Here is a 19,273-nt window from a genome sequence, read left to right on the forward strand (position 1 = left end):
TGAAATGATGTCCCAGTTTCAGCATCCTGTTCCTGGGCTGTAAAATTGGAGGCATTTTGGTGACTTGGAGGGGTGTTTGTGTCTTGAGCAAAGCCAACGTATGGGGTGAACTTACAGGGAAGCATCCAAGGGTTCCCTTGTGTGGGTGGCCAAGCCCCCACTGCAAGTGGGTGCGATGTTATGCTTCTGGGGGCAAGCATCCAAGGGGGCAAAATTGCAAGTTTCTGGAAGGGGCAGGTCATGCCCCTTCCAGAACTTTATTTATTATTATTTATTATTGCATTTATATCCCACCTTTTTTCCTCCAAGGAACCCAAGGCAGCATACATAATCCCCTTCCTCTCCATTTTATCTTCACAACAACAACCCTGTGCGGTAGGTTGGGCTGAGTCACCCAGTGGGTTTCCATTAGGGCTGTGCACCACCTCAGATCCAAACCCCGAATCCGAAGTGGATCGGGGTGATTCAGACCTTTCCAAACTGGATCCGAGGCGGTTCGGGTGAAGGCCAAGGTGGCCCAAAGCAAAAGCCAATTGGCTCCGAAGCTTCGGCCACCTCGGTGCATGGAGCCAGCCCCACCCCCCAGTGCCCCACCAGTCTCCTTATCTGCTGCCTCCGTCACCGCCACCATCTTGGTTCTGACGGCTTCCAGTGCTACTGCCAGAAATGAAAGGGAGTAGGCTGTGCGATTTTAAGATATTGCATGGCCTCTGCTGTGATTAGTACCTCTATGGCCACCGTAGTTTGTGACCATAGGGGTAATAAACTGTTTAATCAGCAGAGGCTGTGTGGTATCATAAAATCATGTGACCTACTTCCGGTCATTTCCGGCGGTGGCACTGGAAGCCACCAGAAGAAAGTAGGTAAGGAAACTGGTAGGGTGGGGGGTACCCAGAAAATGCCGAGTCACCTTGGAGGGCCCGAATTTCACCTCGGGTTAGGTGCTGAGGCAGGTTGGGCACCCCCAAGGCAGCCCCGAGACAGATCGGGGCTGCTTTGGGGGCTCTGGATCGGCCTCCGAGGTGGATTGAGGGGTGGCTGCATAGCCCTAGTTTCCATGTCTGAGTGGGGACTAGAACCCAGATTCCCCAACCCCAACACTTTAGCCACTACATCACACTTGCTCTCATTTCTGCTCCTTTTGGTGCTTGACCCCAGAAGTGTTACATCGTGACCACCAGCAATAGCGGCCATATGCATGCCACCAGTGGGCCTGGGCCACTTGCGTAATGGCACCATTGGATCCAACCCACTGAGAGTAGTGATTGTACTTTGTACTGCTTGTAACTGCTTCCCCCCTTTTTTACTCTCCCACACTAGAGTCATTCAAGAGGCAGCTGGACAAGCATCTGTCGGGGATGCTTTAGGGTGGATTCCTGCATTGAGCAGGGGGTTGGACTCGATGGCCTTGTAGGCCCCTTCCAACTCTGCTATTCTATGATTCTATGATTCTATGACTCTAGAGAGCAGGAAATGTAGCCTTCACTCCAATTTGGCTTCTGACAAATACCAGATAAAGATGTCTGAAGCCAAATCAGAGTGAAGGGTATGGAGTCTTTTGGGTAACCCACCTAAAAACTAAAAGAACAACTTGTCCCCTCAAAAAATAGAAAGGGGGGACCCAACAATAGCTGGGAGCACCACTACCAGAACCATGAAGCAAGGGGTGGTGAAAATGGGGGGGGGGGGTTGATCATGAAAACTTCTTTCCAGCATCTAATTTCAAGTCAAAAGAGCTTTAAAACAGTATGTTCAGCTCAGCTTGGATTGAATGTTTTTTTGTTGTTGTCAAAAATACTTGGATTGAGAAATTGCTGAATGGATCATCTTCTCAATCTGGACACCCATGGTTGACAGCCACAAGAAGGTGGGAATGTCACCCACAAAAGAACTATCCAGATGAGACTGGGCTTTGCCAAATGTTTGGCCTACCAACTCCTGGCAGCCTCACCCATCATGGCCAGGTGTGATATGAGCTGTGGAACAAAACATCTGGAGGACTCAGTTTGGGGAAGGCTGATCCAGATATACTTATTTAGTTTGAACTAAATATACTTATTTAGTTCGGTTAATAAAATATGGCTGGGGATAAGACTTAAAAAACATTTGTGACAGTTTTTTTTTGGGTATCTATTACTTCCCCATCTTTACAGTTTGACCAGGAAAGGCCTCAGTGCTTTAGATTACAACACACCATTTATTACAAATAAAAAACAAAATAAAGCAATAAAACAAAAGAGAAAATAAAGCAAGTACTAAAACAAAACAACCCTACAAATTGCCCTGACCAATATAAACAGATCCTGAAAACCAGCTCAGAGCTTTTCTACATGAGGCATTTATTGTGTGCTATTGTGTGGGTCTTTATGGGTTCTTTAGATGACATGAGCCCCCAGTTTCACTACTGTTTTTAAAGAGCATTTTCTCTTGCTCTGTTTTCTTTCTTTCTTTTTAGATTGGAAGAAATGGAGTATTATTTCTAAAATGAAAGAAAATGTATTTTCCTACATGTGTAACTGCATTATTCCACTATATCACAGTGCCACCTAGAGGTTACATACTGGAAAAGCAAGAAGGGAAACACCCTCCAATTCTGCAATGGAACCAAATGGTGTTACAGCAGATTAATAACCTCGTGTAGGCAAACTCTCAGTGTCACAATATTATCTGCAGTTCTAGACATGCCTGGAGAAAGGCAAGAAGATAAAAACAGAGAAAACGAGAGAGGGAGAAGAAAGAGGGACATTAAACAAACGAACAAAAACAGCCCCATGATCTTAAAAGCAGCTTCCCAGATGGAAGACTATCACTCTAGACTGATTATACTGAAATAGATTTATACAGATGGATACAAACCCAAATGACATTTCTTGTGGTTTTGGTTAGTTTCTCCTGACGAACAACAATTATATGCTTGAAATGCATTGGGATCTTCTGCCAACTTGTCAGTAAATAGTTTGTCACTCCTTGTAGCTCCCAGAATTGTGCCACTATACAAATATTAGCTAAATGGTTCTGAAAAGAGTAATATGTGAAGCAGTATTGAGCATTAACAAAGCCGAGCCTGAAGTGGATCATTCAACCTTGTGCAGGAGGGAGGGAGGGAGGGAGGGAGGGAGGAGGCTGTTACCTGGGCATTGTGCTATGCCAGCTCATGGGACGTCTTGGCAGACGTGAGCCACTTGCTCCATAGGGGCGCTCTTAATAGTTGAGGAGGTCCTCAGTTCATTTAAGGATTGAATTGTTCATATCCAAATAAACGTTAATTTTCTAATCTATTAAAGTTAGGGACCAGTCCAGCGTCTGCACTGTTGGGCACATACTGGAATCCTCGCACCCTAAGAGGGCACACTGGTGCTAACCTCTGCCCTGGCATTGGCTGTAGGCCTATCTGCAGCCATTTTAATTTCCTACAAAGCCTCAAACCAGCACTATACAGGACACTCCAGGGCACTGTGGGAAATTAAAATGGCTGCACAGCTCTGCTGTTACTTGGTAAGCCCTAGGGTGCCTGGCAGTGTCATAATACCTAACCATTGCCCATTCTGTGGGAATATTTATTTATTTATTACATTTTTGTACTGCCCAATAGCCAAAGCTCTCTGGGCGGTTCACAAAAATTAAAACCATTTGGAACATAATAAGACATCCAACAAGCTAAAAACCCAAATACAAAATACAATATAAAAAGCACAACCAGGATAAAACCACACAGCAGAAATTGATATAGGATTAAAATACAGAATTAAAACAGCAAAGTTTAAATTTAGATGTTAAAATACTGAGAAAATAAAAAAGGTCTTCAGCTGGTGACGAAAAGAATACGGTGTAGGTGCCAGGCGGACCTCTCTGGGGAGCTCGTTCCACAGCCGGGGTGCCACAGCGGAGAAAGCCCTCCTCCTAGTAGCCACCTGCCTCACTTCCTTTGGCAGGGGCTCACGGAGAAGGGCCCCTGTGGATGATCTTAAGGTCTGGGCAGAATATGGGATTTGTCATTGCTGGGAGACTATGTGGCGGGGATATCTCTTGCCCTCCAGTTATTTCAGACTCCAATTCCCATTAGCTCAAGCCAGCGTGGCCAATAGGGATGCTGAAGAAATCTGAGATGTATTAAAGCACCATGTACATTGATGGTGCTATATAAATAAATAATAATAAATAATAATAATAATAATATTTCTAAGAATCTAAGCTGTGGAATCTGCTGTGGACTGTCCTCCCCGGGACCCATGGAGTATGCGGACTTTCAGATCTCGCTTCCCCCCCCCCCCAAATTTACATAAATTTATTTATAAGAAAATACTCATGTTTCTGCTGAAACATATGCCATGCTGTAAAATATACACGGAAAAAAGTTGAATGGAATGGGGGATAATATGCTAAAACTTATGTACTAACATCAGTTACATAAATTGTTGCAAAATCTCTTTATTTATTTGCATATTCTTTAGCATACCAGGAAAAAAAATTTCTAATGGTCTCTGGAACGAACACCATACCACAATCTACTAAATACGCACAGGAGTGGATTTCACAAAATCCAGACATCTCTCATGGCCAATAGTAAGGGATTCTGGGACTTGTAGTCCAAAACATCTGTAGGGCATCCGGTTGCTTAAACCTGCAGTTTGGTCTCCCAGGAACTACAGGTCCCATAGTTGTTGGCATTTTCAGTGAATAGGTTAGGGGGAACCAACTGTGCATGGCATCTGACTGGCCACAGGAGAGAAGTACATGCACCATGATAATCAGGGCGATTGAGATCCCGGTGCCAGTGCTGTTGATGGCATTTGCAGTCTTTGGGACATATGTGAGTACATCACGGAATGGATGGAGACCAATCCATGCATCAATGGACAATGTCTGAACAAGCTAGAGCGTGTTCAGAGGAGGGCAACCAGGATGATTAAGGGTCTGGAAACAAAGCCCTGTGAAGAGATACTGAAAGAACTGGGCATGTTTAGCCTGGAGAAGAGAAGATTGAGGGGAGACATGATAGCACTCTTCAAATACTTAAAAGGTTGTCACACAGAGGAGGGCCATGATCTCTTCTCTATCATCCCAGAATGCAGGACACGGAATAACAGGCTCAAGTTACAGGAAGTCAGATTCTGGCTGGACATCAGAAAAAACTTCCTGACTGTTAGAGCAGTACGACAATAGAATCAGTTACCTAGGGAGGTTGTGGGCTCTCCCACACTAGAGGCATTTGAGAGACAGTTGGACAACCATCTGTCAGGTATGCTTTATGGTGGATTCCTGCATTGAGCAGGGGGTTGGACTTGATGGCCTTATAGGCCTCTTCCAACTCTACTATTCTATGATTCTATGATTCTAAGGACATTTTTCACTCATGTCTATACATGATACACACTGGGTAAGTGCAAATAAAGTCAGTAGAAACATCAGGAACTTCAATGAAGGAAGCAAAAGAAGGTGAAGGACACCAATCAAGCCTCCAGGGTGTTTTTTTTCCACAACAGATGAGAACTTTTGTATTGATGGTGGAGAAATTTGTTCAGTCTGCATTTTAATGCAAACTATCCTAGTTTGCACTTCTGAAACCAAATCCTATTCTACACCAAGCAGAATATAACACTTTGAAAGTGGTTTGAAAACAGTGTAGGGAATGTGTTGACAACAGTTGTCAATACCGTTGTAAGTCATTATAAAGCACTAGTGTAGAGCCTGCCAAATATACAACCATTGAAGTGCAGTTCTTTGGTCAAATAATAATAATAATAATAATAATAATAATAATAATAATAATAATAATAATAATAATAAATTGCATACACAAATGTGTATATTTGAGGAAAAATGCACACAAAAGTGCATAGAGTCATGAAAAGAACAAACAGAATCACATTACATTAGAGAAAATTGCTTGAAAAAATCCATACGTGCAGAAAAGTGTGTACAAAAATGCATAAATTCATAGAAAAGTACCCAACAGCGTCTATAAAGTTTCATGCAGAACTCTTTTTGTTTTTTTAAGGAGAAAAAAAGCAAACTGATGCAGAAACAAAATGTACGTTTGGAAAAATATGGGACTGAGATCCTATTCTGCCAAACACTTGAGTTCAAGAAAAGTGATGGGTATATTGCACCCTAGGTTGTAAAGTGGAGTGCTCCAAACTAGGGAAGGAGAATACTTGCCATGTGGCATGGACCCCAGAAGGCGGGGGGCAAGGAAACACCCCCCTCCCGAGAAACAAGATAGAGGTATCAGTCTGCTGTGCTGCATAGGAGGATGCCACACTGCAACATTTTATTGCAGGGCCTACCTGTTCTTTCTACTATAGGATGGTATTAAGTGTACCTGAACCTCGTTTCTGACTGCATCTTCCTGGAGGCTTTTGCTGGACTCTAGATGACCTCACGTGTTATTTTGCTGTACTCATGTAGAGTAAGTTGACAATAGGACAGACGCTAATGGAAGCCAACAAATTGCCTGGGATGTAGTCAGGCCTCTAGCTTATTAGCAGATATAAAAGGAGAGGATTTGTAGAGCTATTTCTGGCTGGGAATGTAAGACATGAGAAATACCTGTTGCATCCCTCCAGGTTTAGTTATGACAGAAAGTACAAAAAAATTACAAAACTCATTGGCTGGGAGAGGGGGCGGATTGAGATGGCTGGTAAGGAAACAAATGGTATTAAGTGCAAATAAAGGACAGAGAGACAAATATTTTCCCCTCCCATGTTTTTATAGGAAACATTTATACCCTAGATACTCGGAACCTCAGGACCTGAGGCAGGCTATCAACAGTATAATAACTTGTCCGTAAACAAATTGCAACATTAAAATTAGGGCGGCAAGGATTCTTCTATAGCAATCCCCTCTACACAGAATCAAAGATAAGTAAGGATAGATGGACTCAGCCATGTCCGTCACCGTCAGATGCTCACCAAGCTGCCCCCCTCCCCTACTTATGGCACTGTCCAAGCTTCCTCACAGTTCGGCAAGCACCCGATGAGGCTGCGAGCCTGTCTGCCCTGTTCCAGAACCTCTATTGTTATGCACAATTTAGCCTCTGGAAATTGCGTATTTCTTACCTTGCGCAAATGGGGCCTTTACGGCCACCAATTTATACAGTGCGAGAAATAATGTAATTTCTGGAGCCTCCATCGCTGCGCAGCAATGGAGGCACTAGGCCAGGGTGGATGGCTGCTGGGTACTCATCCGGCTATAGAGGACTTGAAGAGTGGGCCTGTGAATACACCTCGGGCCAGTGAGCTGGATGTGGGGGAGGGATGTGGGGGAGACCATCAGTCACCCGGACCCAGTCAGGCACCCACGACATCCCTAAAGATAAGGCACCTTTCAAAGACTGCATGAAATTCTCATGAGCAATGCTGGCTCCAGGTTTTGAGGTCCCTTGGGTAAGACAGTGGCCACCCTCCATCAGTGAGCCTGCCTTCTCACTGCCATTGCCACTAACTGCTATTGCTCCTCGTCCTTTTTCTCATCATTGCTACTGCTTGCTTGCTTGACAGTGAGCAAGTAGGCAGCGGCATCTTCTGCTCCTCCTTTTCACCACCATTGTTGTCTGGGTCAGAGTGTGGTCAACAAGCAGGTTACAATGGTGAAGAAGAGGAGTAAATCCTCAGTGGGTCCATGCTTGTCAGTGGTAGGGTGACCAACTGTCAGGATTTCCCCAAATTTGTCCTGGTTTTTGTTCTTTCCATGGTGTCAGGGGGGATTTTCTATAATTTTCAATAATGTCCTGGAATGACACACCTTCCCCTTTAAGGCTGCCATTAGCATGGCACGAGGGAATGACATGCTTTCTTGAGGCACATCATTCCCCCACCCCGAGCTCCAATTGAGGTTTTAAAGGGGAAAGTGGGTCATTTGTGGACATTATAGAAAAGGCCCCAATTGGAGTGGATGGTGGTGGTGCAGAATGAAATCCTTTCCCCTCCTCCACTCCAATCGGGTTCTTTAAGGTGGCGGGGGAATAATGTACTTTCTGCAGGACTCAGAAAGCTGCTTCCCCACACACACACTAGGTGTCCTCTTTTTTGGTTTCCCAAATATGGTCACCCTAGTCAGTGGGCCCTCAGCAAGTGCCTGATCATACCTAATCTTTACGCTGGCCCTGCTCATGAGGTTCAGACTCAGACACAGGAGGGGGAGCAAGTTGGGAGCTAAGAGGTGCTACCTGTAAGAATGATGGTGAGGCTTGATGAGATGGGGGCAGGGCTGTCTGGTACCTATAGGTTCGTTATGGGAAGGGTTGTAACTCATGGACAGAGCAGATGCTTTGCAAGTAGGATCGTTAGTAAGGACAACGTACGATTGTGGCTAATTGGGGCTGTTTCAAGTTGTGGTGCCCTGTGCTCTCCCAACCATGTACGTTTGACTAACGGATTTCCCACATGCTAGGTATGTGCAGGTTACCCATTCTCTGTTTTCCATCAATACCAGGGATGTCGAATCTCTTTCAGCCCGAGGGGCAAATACCCTTTGGGAGAAGCTCTTGGGGGTTGTATTCCAATAGTGAGACCACTGGAAGTGTGACGAGACCAAAATGCCAGCACAGTTTTGTGTGCAAAACTCTCACTCCCGTTACTGAAGGTAGTTGCTACTAGGGCCGTAGCTAGACCTAAGGTTTATCCCAGGATCATCCCAGGTTCATCCCTGCCTGAGCGCTGGATGCCCTGTGTGGCACTTAGATGAACAGGTTTGAACCCAGGACAATCCTGGGATAAACCTTAGGTCTAGCTACGGCCTAGGTGGCTTTAAGGAGAAGCATTTCACCCTTTTCAAATGGGGAATAAGTGTGCAAACGCTGGGAAATTACCAAACAATCCACCGTTGGAGAAAAGGGTGGGGTGCTAGGGGAAGGGATCATGGCCCTCTAAAGAAACCTGTACGGTTGGATTAGGGCCCCTAGGGTGGGGCAGATTTGGCTTGCAGGCCTGAGGCTCAACATCTGTGATCTATATTAAGCTGTACCCACCAGTGTGCATGTCTGTAGGTGTTCGTGTGTGCAAATAAACAGATAAATACTGTCACATATTTCAGAATTCCAGATACTTCAGCAATCACTGCCATCCTGTTATGAAACATTTACAATTTTGGATATTCTCCCTCTTGCTTTCCTAGCACTTTGCCCAATTCCTCAATGGGTCCTCAATAAAAGGGGGCATTCCATGTCTAGCTTGCCTGGTCTGCTTTATTTCTAAGGCTCTTATTTAGAAAGATGTGCTGTGAACAGATGCTCAAGTCCATGCCCGACTTCTGGCAGTTCAGGAAGGTGAGCCCCGTCAAGGCTCATCAGACGGGGGGAAATCGTGTTTCCCTCCTGTCGCTTTGCCTCCTGCTCCTGCCCCACAATAGGGACGAACAAGCTTCCTCTTTCTTCACATGAGGAAGAAAGAGGAAGCAAGCAACAACCACGTGGCCCATTCAGTGGGCATTTTTATCACGCTGCTTCTGCACACAGCAGGAAATGGTGGCAGGTATCGTGATAGTCCAAAAATCAGATTTTCCGGTTCTTATTTTTTGACGGAAAAAAGAGCAGAAGGAGCGGGAGATGGACATCATCCTCAAAAGGACTCACGAACATCCATGAGTGGCCAGTAACGAGTGTGCTATAAAACACTTGTCTGATGACGCTCTTCATTGCTGCTAATTCCACAGCAAAATAAGGTTTAACCGGGAAAGGGTTTAGCGGACGAAGTGGAAAGATGGAGCATTGCACAATCCCCAGCCCTATCTTCCCGTAAGAAAATCCCCATTCATCTCTGTGTTACTGATTGGGAGGTGGCCAGTTGCACTGGCTGCCCTAGAGAAACGAGCAGAGAGCGGAAAATGAGTTCAAATGACACTTTTATCCACTGCTGTCTCCACGCACGTCCCCACTTATCCTTCTGACCCACTTCTAGCTTAAAGGTAAGAGCAAGCTTGTAGGATAAATCCAACTAATGGGGTGGGGGATATTACTGGGTCAGCTGGAGCCTCCGGTTTTGCAGACATTGTGTGCCTTTAGAAATCCAGGTTAGCTAATCCTCAATTGCTACTAGGTGGTTTAAGGGATATCTGAAAGTAGATGTGCCATTTTTATGACAAGCCCTGGTACTGGTGGAGTGAGAGATCTTGTTAGCATACTTGATCTGAAGCACAAGTGGGGAACTTTTGGTGTGTTTTGTTTTTGGTTGAGGACTGCCTTCCCTTGAGGGTTACGTATCAGGGGCTACATGCTGGCTGTGGGCAAGGCTGAAGCCAGGTGTGGGAGGGGCTAGAGCCAAAAGTGGGCAAGTCTCTCTCTCTCTCTCTGTGTCACCCCATCCCTCTTTCTGATACCCATCGCTCTTTCTGATATCCCTTTTATGCTCTCCTCTCTCTCTCTCTCTCTTTCTTTCTTTCTCTCTCTCTCTCTCCCCTCCTTCTCTTTCTGATGCCCCCTTTACTATCTACACTTCTCTCTGACACCCTTTTTATTCTCTACCCCTCTTTCTGCTACCTGTGTCCTCTCTCTCTGTCTCTCTCTCTGTCTCTCTCTCCCTCTCCCCCCTTCTGACACCCCCTAAGGCCTTAACTAGACCTAAGGTTTATCCCGGGATCGTCCGGGGGTCATCCCTGTTCATGTAAATGACACTCAGGATATCCCGGGAGCAGGCAGGGACGACCCCGGCACGATCCCGGGATAAACCTTAGGTTTAGCTAAGGCCTTACTCTTTCTGCCATCCCTTCTTCCTCTGTCACTCCTTTACTCTTTCTCTCTTTTTCTAATGCCCCCTTCTCTCTCCCTCTCCCTCTCTCTCTCTCTCTCTCTCTCTCTCTCTCTCCCCCTCCCTCCCTCTTCTCTCTGTCTGTTGGGATACATTGCTCTTGCTAGAACTCTGAACTGATTGCTTGCAGAAAGCTAATTACGCCCAGGGCCAGAGTTTGCTCCGCACCCCGATCTAAAGCTTTGGGTTGGCAGGTGACCTTGCTTTGTCTCCAGGCAGTGAGCATGTACAAAAAGCCGCTTCCCATTTCTAGCCAGTTACTTTCTCGGTCTCTCCTCCCTCCCTCCCTCCCCTCTGTCTCCCCCCTCCCCCTCCCCTTGCATGGACAATGGCTCAGTTTCTGGTCTGTTGCCATTTTTAGGCTCCCAATATCCCATCTTCTCCTTCATTATTTGCCGAGAAAAAGCCGCTTATGCAATATATGCTGTTTCTCTTTGTTTGCACGCTTGCCAGGAGGAACTACTATTCCTATTCCTATTACCCGTAAGTAATTCTCATTCACTCGTGCTTGCTCTGCTGCTCCCTGCTCCCAATCAGTTTCCTTTCCTTGTCAAATAAATGTTGAAAGTATCTCCCCCACCTTTTTTTTTTTTTTGTCCACGTGGGGGAAAATGCTGCTTAAACAAAAAAACAAAGGAGGTTAAAAATGAGTTTTCAGCTGGAGGAGATCAGGACCTGAGATCCCCTTTGGAACAGCCAGATATGTCCAGAGTGAGCATAACCCACTCAGTCTCCATCATATTCCATACACTGGTTTTGTGCATCTTCATGAATTTGAGGCTTCATTCATGCAGAGGTTGGTGGAAGGAGGATGGGGAAGATTCTCTGGTCTGGTTTCTTAAAGACATTCTCCATCCTCTTGAAAAAGGAATATTGTGATGAGAATGGGGCCTCCTGGAGTGACACTGGCAACTCAAGAGATGGATAGATTTCCGAACGGTTTGTGGATGTTAGGTGTGGTGCCAAGAACTTCTGGTTCTTCTTTGAGATCTGCCTGTAAGCTGATTCCCAGTTCATCATGGGGAATTTTGCAGCAGGATGGGGAGAGCAGTGAAAGGCAAGTTGCTACGGGCCCATCAACATGAACATTGTTGATTGCATTAAAGACAAGATGGGTCAACTCTCCAGTAACATTTTCTGCAAATGCACCAGAACTTGCAACTTACCACATCCTTAAACATCTTTATGAAGTGAGTAGAGCCAGGACATGGAGAACTGGTATATTGACACACATTGTGTAGAGACATTTTGGATGGTCCTGAAAATAAATTGGGCTTTCCTTACCAAGTGCTTGATGGGAACACCTCAAAAGTCTGATTTAGCTTCTGTTTTGACCTGTGAGCCAGAGGCTTTCTACATGCTCACAAGCTCCATGATCCCTTGTAGGGAGCATTTGTGCTATTTTGAGCCAACATGAGGGTCCTCTCCTTTCTCGAAGACCTCCCCCCACCAGCACCTTCTCCCAATTTCCCTTCCTTCACACCAAGGATTTTTGGTTTGGAGGAGGAATATAGAAAGTTCCCTTATACCAGGTCAGAATTTGTCCATCTAGCCCACACTGGCTACAGCTCTCCAGGTCCTCAGGAGGACTTTGTCCTATCATCATGTCCTTGTAACTGGAGATTCCAGGGACTGGACCTGAGACCTCCTTCATATAAAGCAGGCATTCTGGCACTGAGCTGTGGACCCTCCCCAAAAGGCGGGGCATAAGAGGTAGCAGAAGCCATCATGGAGTTGTATGTGAATCATGATTTGAGTCAGACTCAGCTCTCCCTTCCCATAATAATAGGGATGTTGGAGAAACCTGATGGGTTTTAATGCAAGCATGCATCAGCACATGGATTAGTGTAAGTATGCAGTAGTGCAATGTACATTAGTGCAAGTGCACATTTGCAAAGAAACACAATTCTCATACCAAAAAAATCCAATTCCATCTGTGAGCAGACAGTGGTACAAAAGATGTCTGCCAACCCATGAAAGACAGATGAAAGGAATTGAACAAAATCCATACACCCCTACTTAATGCTCACCTAACTCCTGATGTTGGAGCATTCACAAAACAGTTCACATTCCAAAATCCACCAGGGAAATAAATTAACTGTTGTTGACTTTAACACAGCCTTCCCCGGGCTGTTGCTCTCCAGATGTGGACTATAGCATCCCCCAGTCCAACACATCTGGATGGCACCGATTTGGGGAAGACTACTTTAATGGAAAAATCAATATGTTCTATGATTTGGGGGGTAAGGTTTAGATCAATGATTTTGTTTTAAATCTTGCAAAAATGGGGAACAAGCAAGCCTGATAAAATTATCTTGGTGAATTGATGGCTTTACAAAGTGTGGGAATGCTTTGCCTTTCACAATCTCTCATATCAAATAAAAGGAGCAGTGGGCCTTGTTAATTCTGAGGCTTTCCTTCTAACATTGAAATAATTTCTAGCTTGCACAGAATCTAATAATGCACTTGCTAATAAATCTCCAAATCTTGCTTCTCTATTTACTTATTAGAGCCTCATTTTTAATCCATAATGAATATGCCCATTGCACAAGGACTGATCCTAAATTGGTAGCATAAATAATGTGCTGGAAGAATTAAGATTAAGCATCATTCAGATTAAATTATACAAAAATACTGAAATAGGTTATTTACATGCTTGTTCCATTGATTTTTACGTATCATAAAAGGTTTAATAAATTTAAATATCTTGATATTAAAATGTAGAACAATTATAAAAACCATTTGGGAGTCTCTGCCCTACATAATGATTTAGCTAGTATAAACATATGACCCAGTTTTAGGAAAGAGCTTTTGAAAGCAACTCACCTCAGAAACCAAAATGGTTGCAAATAGGGTTGTTGCGAGTGTCTGACCGGGTCTGTGAGGGCAGCAGACCCCTCACCCATGTCTGGCCCTCATGGAACCAGTTTATTTATTGATTTTATTTATTACAGTTATATACTACCCCTTAGCTGAAGTTCTCTTGTCAGTTTACAAAGATTAAAACTAGGGATGTGCTCTGCTTCTAATCGGACCGGTGAATTAGAAGTGGAGCGGGGGGCTTCGCCTGCCCTTAAGGCAGAGGCGAAGAGGATTGGGGGGCCGGTGGAGCGTGGCGAAGAGGATCAAGGTGAAGGCAGATCCTTTGCCTTGATCCGGAGCTCCGCCAGAAAGGTAAGTGGGGTTTACCGGGCCCTGTCGCTGTCGCCCATGCGGTGACAGCGGCAGGGCCCGGTAACCCACCCCGCCCTCCTCTCCCTTACTTGCCTCCGTCTGCGGTCTGTCGGCGTCTTCAATTGAGCCCGCGGTTTAACCAGGAAGTCTGGGCCGCTTGCGGACCAGACTTCCTGGTTGAACCGCGGGCTCAATTGAAGACGCCGACGGACTGCGGACGGAGGCAGGTAAGGCCCCCCTCCCCCTTGGTCCCTTACTGGGCTCTGCCGCAGTCGCCGCATGGGCGGCAATGGCGGCAGGGCCCAGTAAACCTCTCGCCCTCCTCTCCCGGCGCCACTCCCCTCCACTGCGGAGCTCCGATTCGGAGCCGGAGCTCCACAGCGAAGAGGAGCGGAGTATGGGCGGAGCGGCGCGGAGCGGGCCAACCCGAAATTTTCAGATCGGCCCGCGGGGCGGAGCGGGGGGTCCGTGCACACCCCTAATTAAAACATGGAACAGTTGAACGGACTTGGAGTGACCGTGTTACCCCCACCCGTTTTAACTTTTTAATAATCTAAGCTGCTGCTGCAAGTTGAAACCTGGCTGCTGAGTGTTTTGCAACTGGGGCCAGATGTAAACTGAGCAGGATATGACACTTGAAAACGTTTTGAAAACTGTATATAGAGTGTATCCTGGGTCCCAATGGTTGTCACTGTTATAAACCGTTTTAAAGCAGTAGTGTAGATCCTGCCTGGGGCTAGAATGTCCTTGGGAATGATACTATGTAATGACATTGTTCATGGGGAACTGATGGTGTAAAATATGTATTATGTTTGTATTTATTGCATTTATATCCCGCCTTTTTCCTCCAAGGAACCCAAGGCGGCGTACATAATCCTCCTCCTGTCGATTTTATCCTCAGAATAATAACCCTGTGAGGTAGGTTCAGGGCCAGGCAAAGCTGGTAGTAGACCCAGGCCAGATGGGAAATGTAGGCCCCATTTCAAACTTCTCATTAAATATTTTTTTGATAATTTCTAAATACATATGAACTAGAACGGTTTAGAAAAAAAGGAAATGGCAAGCACTTTTATTCAAGATGTATAAGACATTACTTCTTCACATTCAGAAATGCTTTATGTGCTTTTCTTTGGGCAAATTCATCAACAGCAACAGAAAAATCAAGCAACTTTGCCTTGTCAATGTTAATGTTCAAAACTGCTAATCCATTCAAACGTTCTTGCACCATTGCGGACCGAAAGTATGATTTGATTTGTTTTAGGACACTAAAGCTCCTCTCATTAGAGGCCATGGTTGCTGGCAATGACAGAAAAATTGTTACTTTGTATCAAATCTTTACCAAAGGGCCCCCCTTTGCCTCTACCAGGAGCACTCGGAATAGGCTCCCTCAAAATTGTAGCCCCATGCCAACTGGCCCCACCGGGCCCCCTCTGGCCAGCCCTGGGGTAGGTTGGGCTGAGAATCTGTGACTGACCCAAAGTTACCCAATGGGTTTCCATGGCTGAGTGGGGACTAGAACCCAGATTTTCTGACTCCCAGTGTTCCCATTGGCTCATGGGGGCAGGAATGTCCCCCAAGGAATGATACTGGGTGATATAGAAATGTAATAAATAAATAAATATAGTATAATTGGGATCCGCTTCGGATTACATTTCAATTAATATTGGACCACTCTGAGCCCCCTTAAAAACACTTCTGGGGTGTCTAGCTGAGGATAATTATCAGATATAGCCTACACTCATCAAAACCAGGCAGAGGAATTTAAGCTCATGTCATCAGTCTCCAGATCAGGCCTTTCAGTCTGGGCCAATGTGCACTGGGTTTTATTTAAATAAATACATCTAAACCGTACTTGAACATTACCTGTTGAAATCCTGGCTAAAATGGCCATCACACTTTCACTACCCTTGTTGTATCCTAGCCATGTTTGATTGGTGAAGGCCCTGATGAATGCAGGTTAAGCCATGAGCATTTAACCTGTTGGTTGTTTTATTATGGTTTTAATTTTTGTGAACCGCCCAGAGAGCTTCGGCTATTGGGCGGTATAAAAATGTAATAAATAAATAAATAAATAAATAAATAAATAAATAAATGAGCAGGGCATAATATGAAGTGGTCACAGATCTGTTTCAGTGCATATATCCATCTCCCTGCAAAACAAAGCCAGTTAATTACCCTTCTTGAGACATCAACTTGTCTTGTGATTTGGGCCTTGATTGGGTCATGATGCTGGGAGCCACTGGTGCTGAGTGTCACTGTGTTTTTTTATGTTGAAATAAGGGACATAGATCATCTGCATCTTGTGTCAAATCCTTGTAATCCCATCATGGGAATACTATATCCCTCTCGTGCATCTATATTTCATAGGGCACACAATGACCTTTGTTGCAGCATTTTGGATAATGTGGAATAAAAAGCAGGAAATAACACTATAAACACATTATATGGAATGTGTAATGTGCCCCAACAGCCCTCATAGCACTTCAATACCACTATAAAGCAGTAGTGTAGATCTATCCCAAGTCATCCGTGTGTGGCAGGGGCCATCACTTGATTTCTTATCACATGATTCCTTAGAACTTAATCACTTGGAGCAGAATCTAAAGCCTCAGCTAGACCTATGGGTCTAGCGCGTTGGACGGGTGAGGATCTCGTGATATTTTAATTATGAGATCTCCCCCTCTGTTTACATGGGCGTGTGACAGCCTTGGAAGAACAGGACGTCACGCCCACCATTTTTTTTCTTAAAGGAGATGAGTGCTCATGCGCAAAAGGTGAGTTTTTTTATTTTTAACATTTTTTTGCGCTCATCCTACCCCACCCCTGATGGGCGCAGAGCTCCTCAGAAGCTCTGTGCCCCATGCACAGTTCCCAGCTCCTCGCGAGTAACCATGAGGCACTGGGATAAACCATGATGCCTGCCCACATGTTCTGCAGTCTCGGGATCATCCCGAGATTGCGGAAAAGCGAGCTGAAAGGGTAGGGCGATATCCCGGGGAAAGGGAGAGATTGTCTCTCCCTGCTCCTGGGATCCCCTGTGCGTCATGTGGATGCACAGGGACGAACCCGGGGATCGACCCAGGATATTGCCCCATCTAGCTATGGCCTAAGAGCAGTCTTCACTGGAAAGCATTTTGGTTGATATAGTTGTGCATGGTGTGTATAAAAAAGTGGTTAGAGAATTATTTTCCCCCTCCTTCTCCATTAATAGTCCTCCATCCAAACACTTTGGCAGGCACACTGCTTCTTCCTTTAATCCTGATGCCTCACATTAATGTAAGCATGTGGTATAGCCCTGCATGAGATTCCACCATCTCTAGAACGCACAGAGGAGAATGCTTGCTGATACATTCCCCTCGTTCTCTCCAACCCAGCAGACTCTCTCAGCACAATGGAAGCTAAGGCTAAGTTAGAAGCTTCAGGACTGCCCTGGAAGTTTTGAGAGGTTTAGGAAGTGATGGAGAACAACAAGTGAATTATCAGGGGAGAGCATTTGAATTGATTTGTAGGTGGGTGGCTTTGCCCCAGCCTCTCTCACCAGCATGAAACTTCATGAGATGTTTCTTGTCCCCTCTTTGCAGGGGGACAGCTGACCAACTTTATACGGTGGTGCCTGGGACAGAAGGTGCATAGTACCCAAAGCCAGCCAAGTTACTCTTGCACCAGATTTAGGCCTAATCTACCCCTCCTTTTATCCCAGGATAGTATCGAGGTTGTCCCGATGGGGACACATGATGTACAACTGATCCCAGGGTGTTGCGGGGATGACCACTCCATTTTCTGGGGATATTGGAGACTGGTTTTGTTACATTTTCTCCCCTGTCTTGGGACAATCCCGAGGTCCGTGGGCAGTGTGGTCCCCCTCCCGAGGCTGTCACTGTTCCTCGCGAGTAGTGGGGTTCATCAAACAGCCAAGCAGCTGTGCAGGAGGCACCCATAGGTATTGGGGGTGATGGGGAGAGCATCCAGTGCTGAGTGTGTGTGTGTTTTTTTTTTTAAAAAAATCAGTGCTTTACTCATGATTGCAATTCTGCTCTTGCGCAAGCATCAGGACTAGCAAAAAAAGATAAAGAAAACTTGCCTGGGATGGCTCTCTTTTAATCTCGGGACAACTCGCTGCTGTGTGGCCCATAAGGGACTGTGATCATTCCTCCCCACTCCCAAAGGGCTGCAGGTGTAGATTAGGCCTTAGAAACAGGTTTCTGTCTCTGGATATCTAAGAATTCTAGTGTACAGTCATCTGAAATCACCTGAGGCAGCAACACTGCTGAAACTGCATGGGGCTGGGTCTCTTCAGTGCTTGGTGGGTGGCTTTCTGGAAACTCTGTGTATGCCTCCTTGAATGCCATGGAAGAAAGGCATGATATAAATGAAAGAAACAAGCAAAGATTTATTTCTTGAAGCAGCTGAAAGCTTCCGCCGGCTCCAAGTTGAAGATCTCAAACAGTTAAACCTGCAAGGGGTGATGTCAAACGACAAGAGTCAGCTCAGTTTGTTTGTACATAATGATAAGGTGCTGTATGCAAACATCACTATTAGTGAAGCTTTATTTGTATTGTCGGAGAGCAATCAGGGAACTAGAAGACTTAACTACTGCAAAATGCATGTTCACGATAACATGAGAAGATGCTTCTATTAAATATAGAGCGGGGATGGGCAGTGGCCAGCCCTCCAGATGTTTTTGTCTAGAACAAGGGTAGATAGGAGTTGTAGACCAAAACAACTGGAGGACCCCTGATACTGGCCCTGTTCAGAAGACACCTTAAACCATGGCTTTAACCATGGTGAATAAGGCAAAAAGCCTTATTAACTGTGGTTAAAGATGTGGTTCAAGATGTCTTCTGAACAGGACTATAGAGTTCCTTGTTCTTTTGTTGTCCTCCTTAGTAAACTTCACTGGCAGGGAAGCACTCTGGGTGGATCACTTGGCATAACACCTCCCTACTTCCCTTCTTTGTTCTAGGAAACCTGTCAACATGGCCAAAGCTACCATTAACTACCGCAATGAGAAGACGCACATGATGAGTGCGATTGATCGGAGCTTTACAGACCAAAGTACCCTCCAGGAGGACGAGAGGTTGGGCTTGTCCTTCATGGATGCACACAACTACAGCAACAGAGGTAAGCTCTGAGCAAACTGATACAGTGAGTGAGTTGACTCTCAGTCCCACTTTCTCTGTCCTCGATAGACCAGTGGGATGCATGCTCAAGGACAACATGGTTTTTGTTTCTATTTCAGCTCAGAGTATATGAGTCATCTCTCAGCAAGGCCCTCCTGTCAATGGGCCATTACATCCTTCTGAGTTGGAAGAAAGAAAGAAAGAGAGAGAGAGAGAGTGAGAGCGCATGTGTGTCTG

At 45.5% G+C, this 19,273-nt stretch overlaps 1 protein-coding gene across 8 annotated transcripts in view; it reads left to right on the forward strand.

Annotated features, from left to right (window-relative positions):
• Positions 1 to 19,273, forward strand: part of PTPRU (protein tyrosine phosphatase receptor type U) — a 410,313-nt gene that overhangs the window by 305,057 nt on the left and 85,983 nt on the right. For 4 of the 8 annotated variants that reach the window (XM_063139805.1, XM_063139806.1, XM_063139808.1 and 1 more), the window contains exons 15-16: positions 11,196 to 11,225; positions 18,880 to 19,037. In XM_063139805.1, coding sequence (XP_062995875.1) covers positions 11,196 to 11,225; positions 18,880 to 19,037 — 188 coding nt within the window. The remainder of the gene's footprint in view (positions 1 to 11,195; positions 11,226 to 18,879; positions 19,038 to 19,273) is intronic. The other 4 variants (XM_063139810.1, XM_063139811.1, XM_063139812.1 and 1 more) reach the window with 1 other exon arrangement.

Source organism: Elgaria multicarinata, chromosome 13, assembly GCF_023053635.1.
Source record: "Elgaria multicarinata webbii isolate HBS135686 ecotype San Diego chromosome 13, rElgMul1.1.pri, whole genome shotgun sequence".
NCBI classification, from domain to species: Eukaryota; Metazoa; Chordata; class Lepidosauria; order Squamata; family Anguidae; genus Elgaria; species Elgaria multicarinata.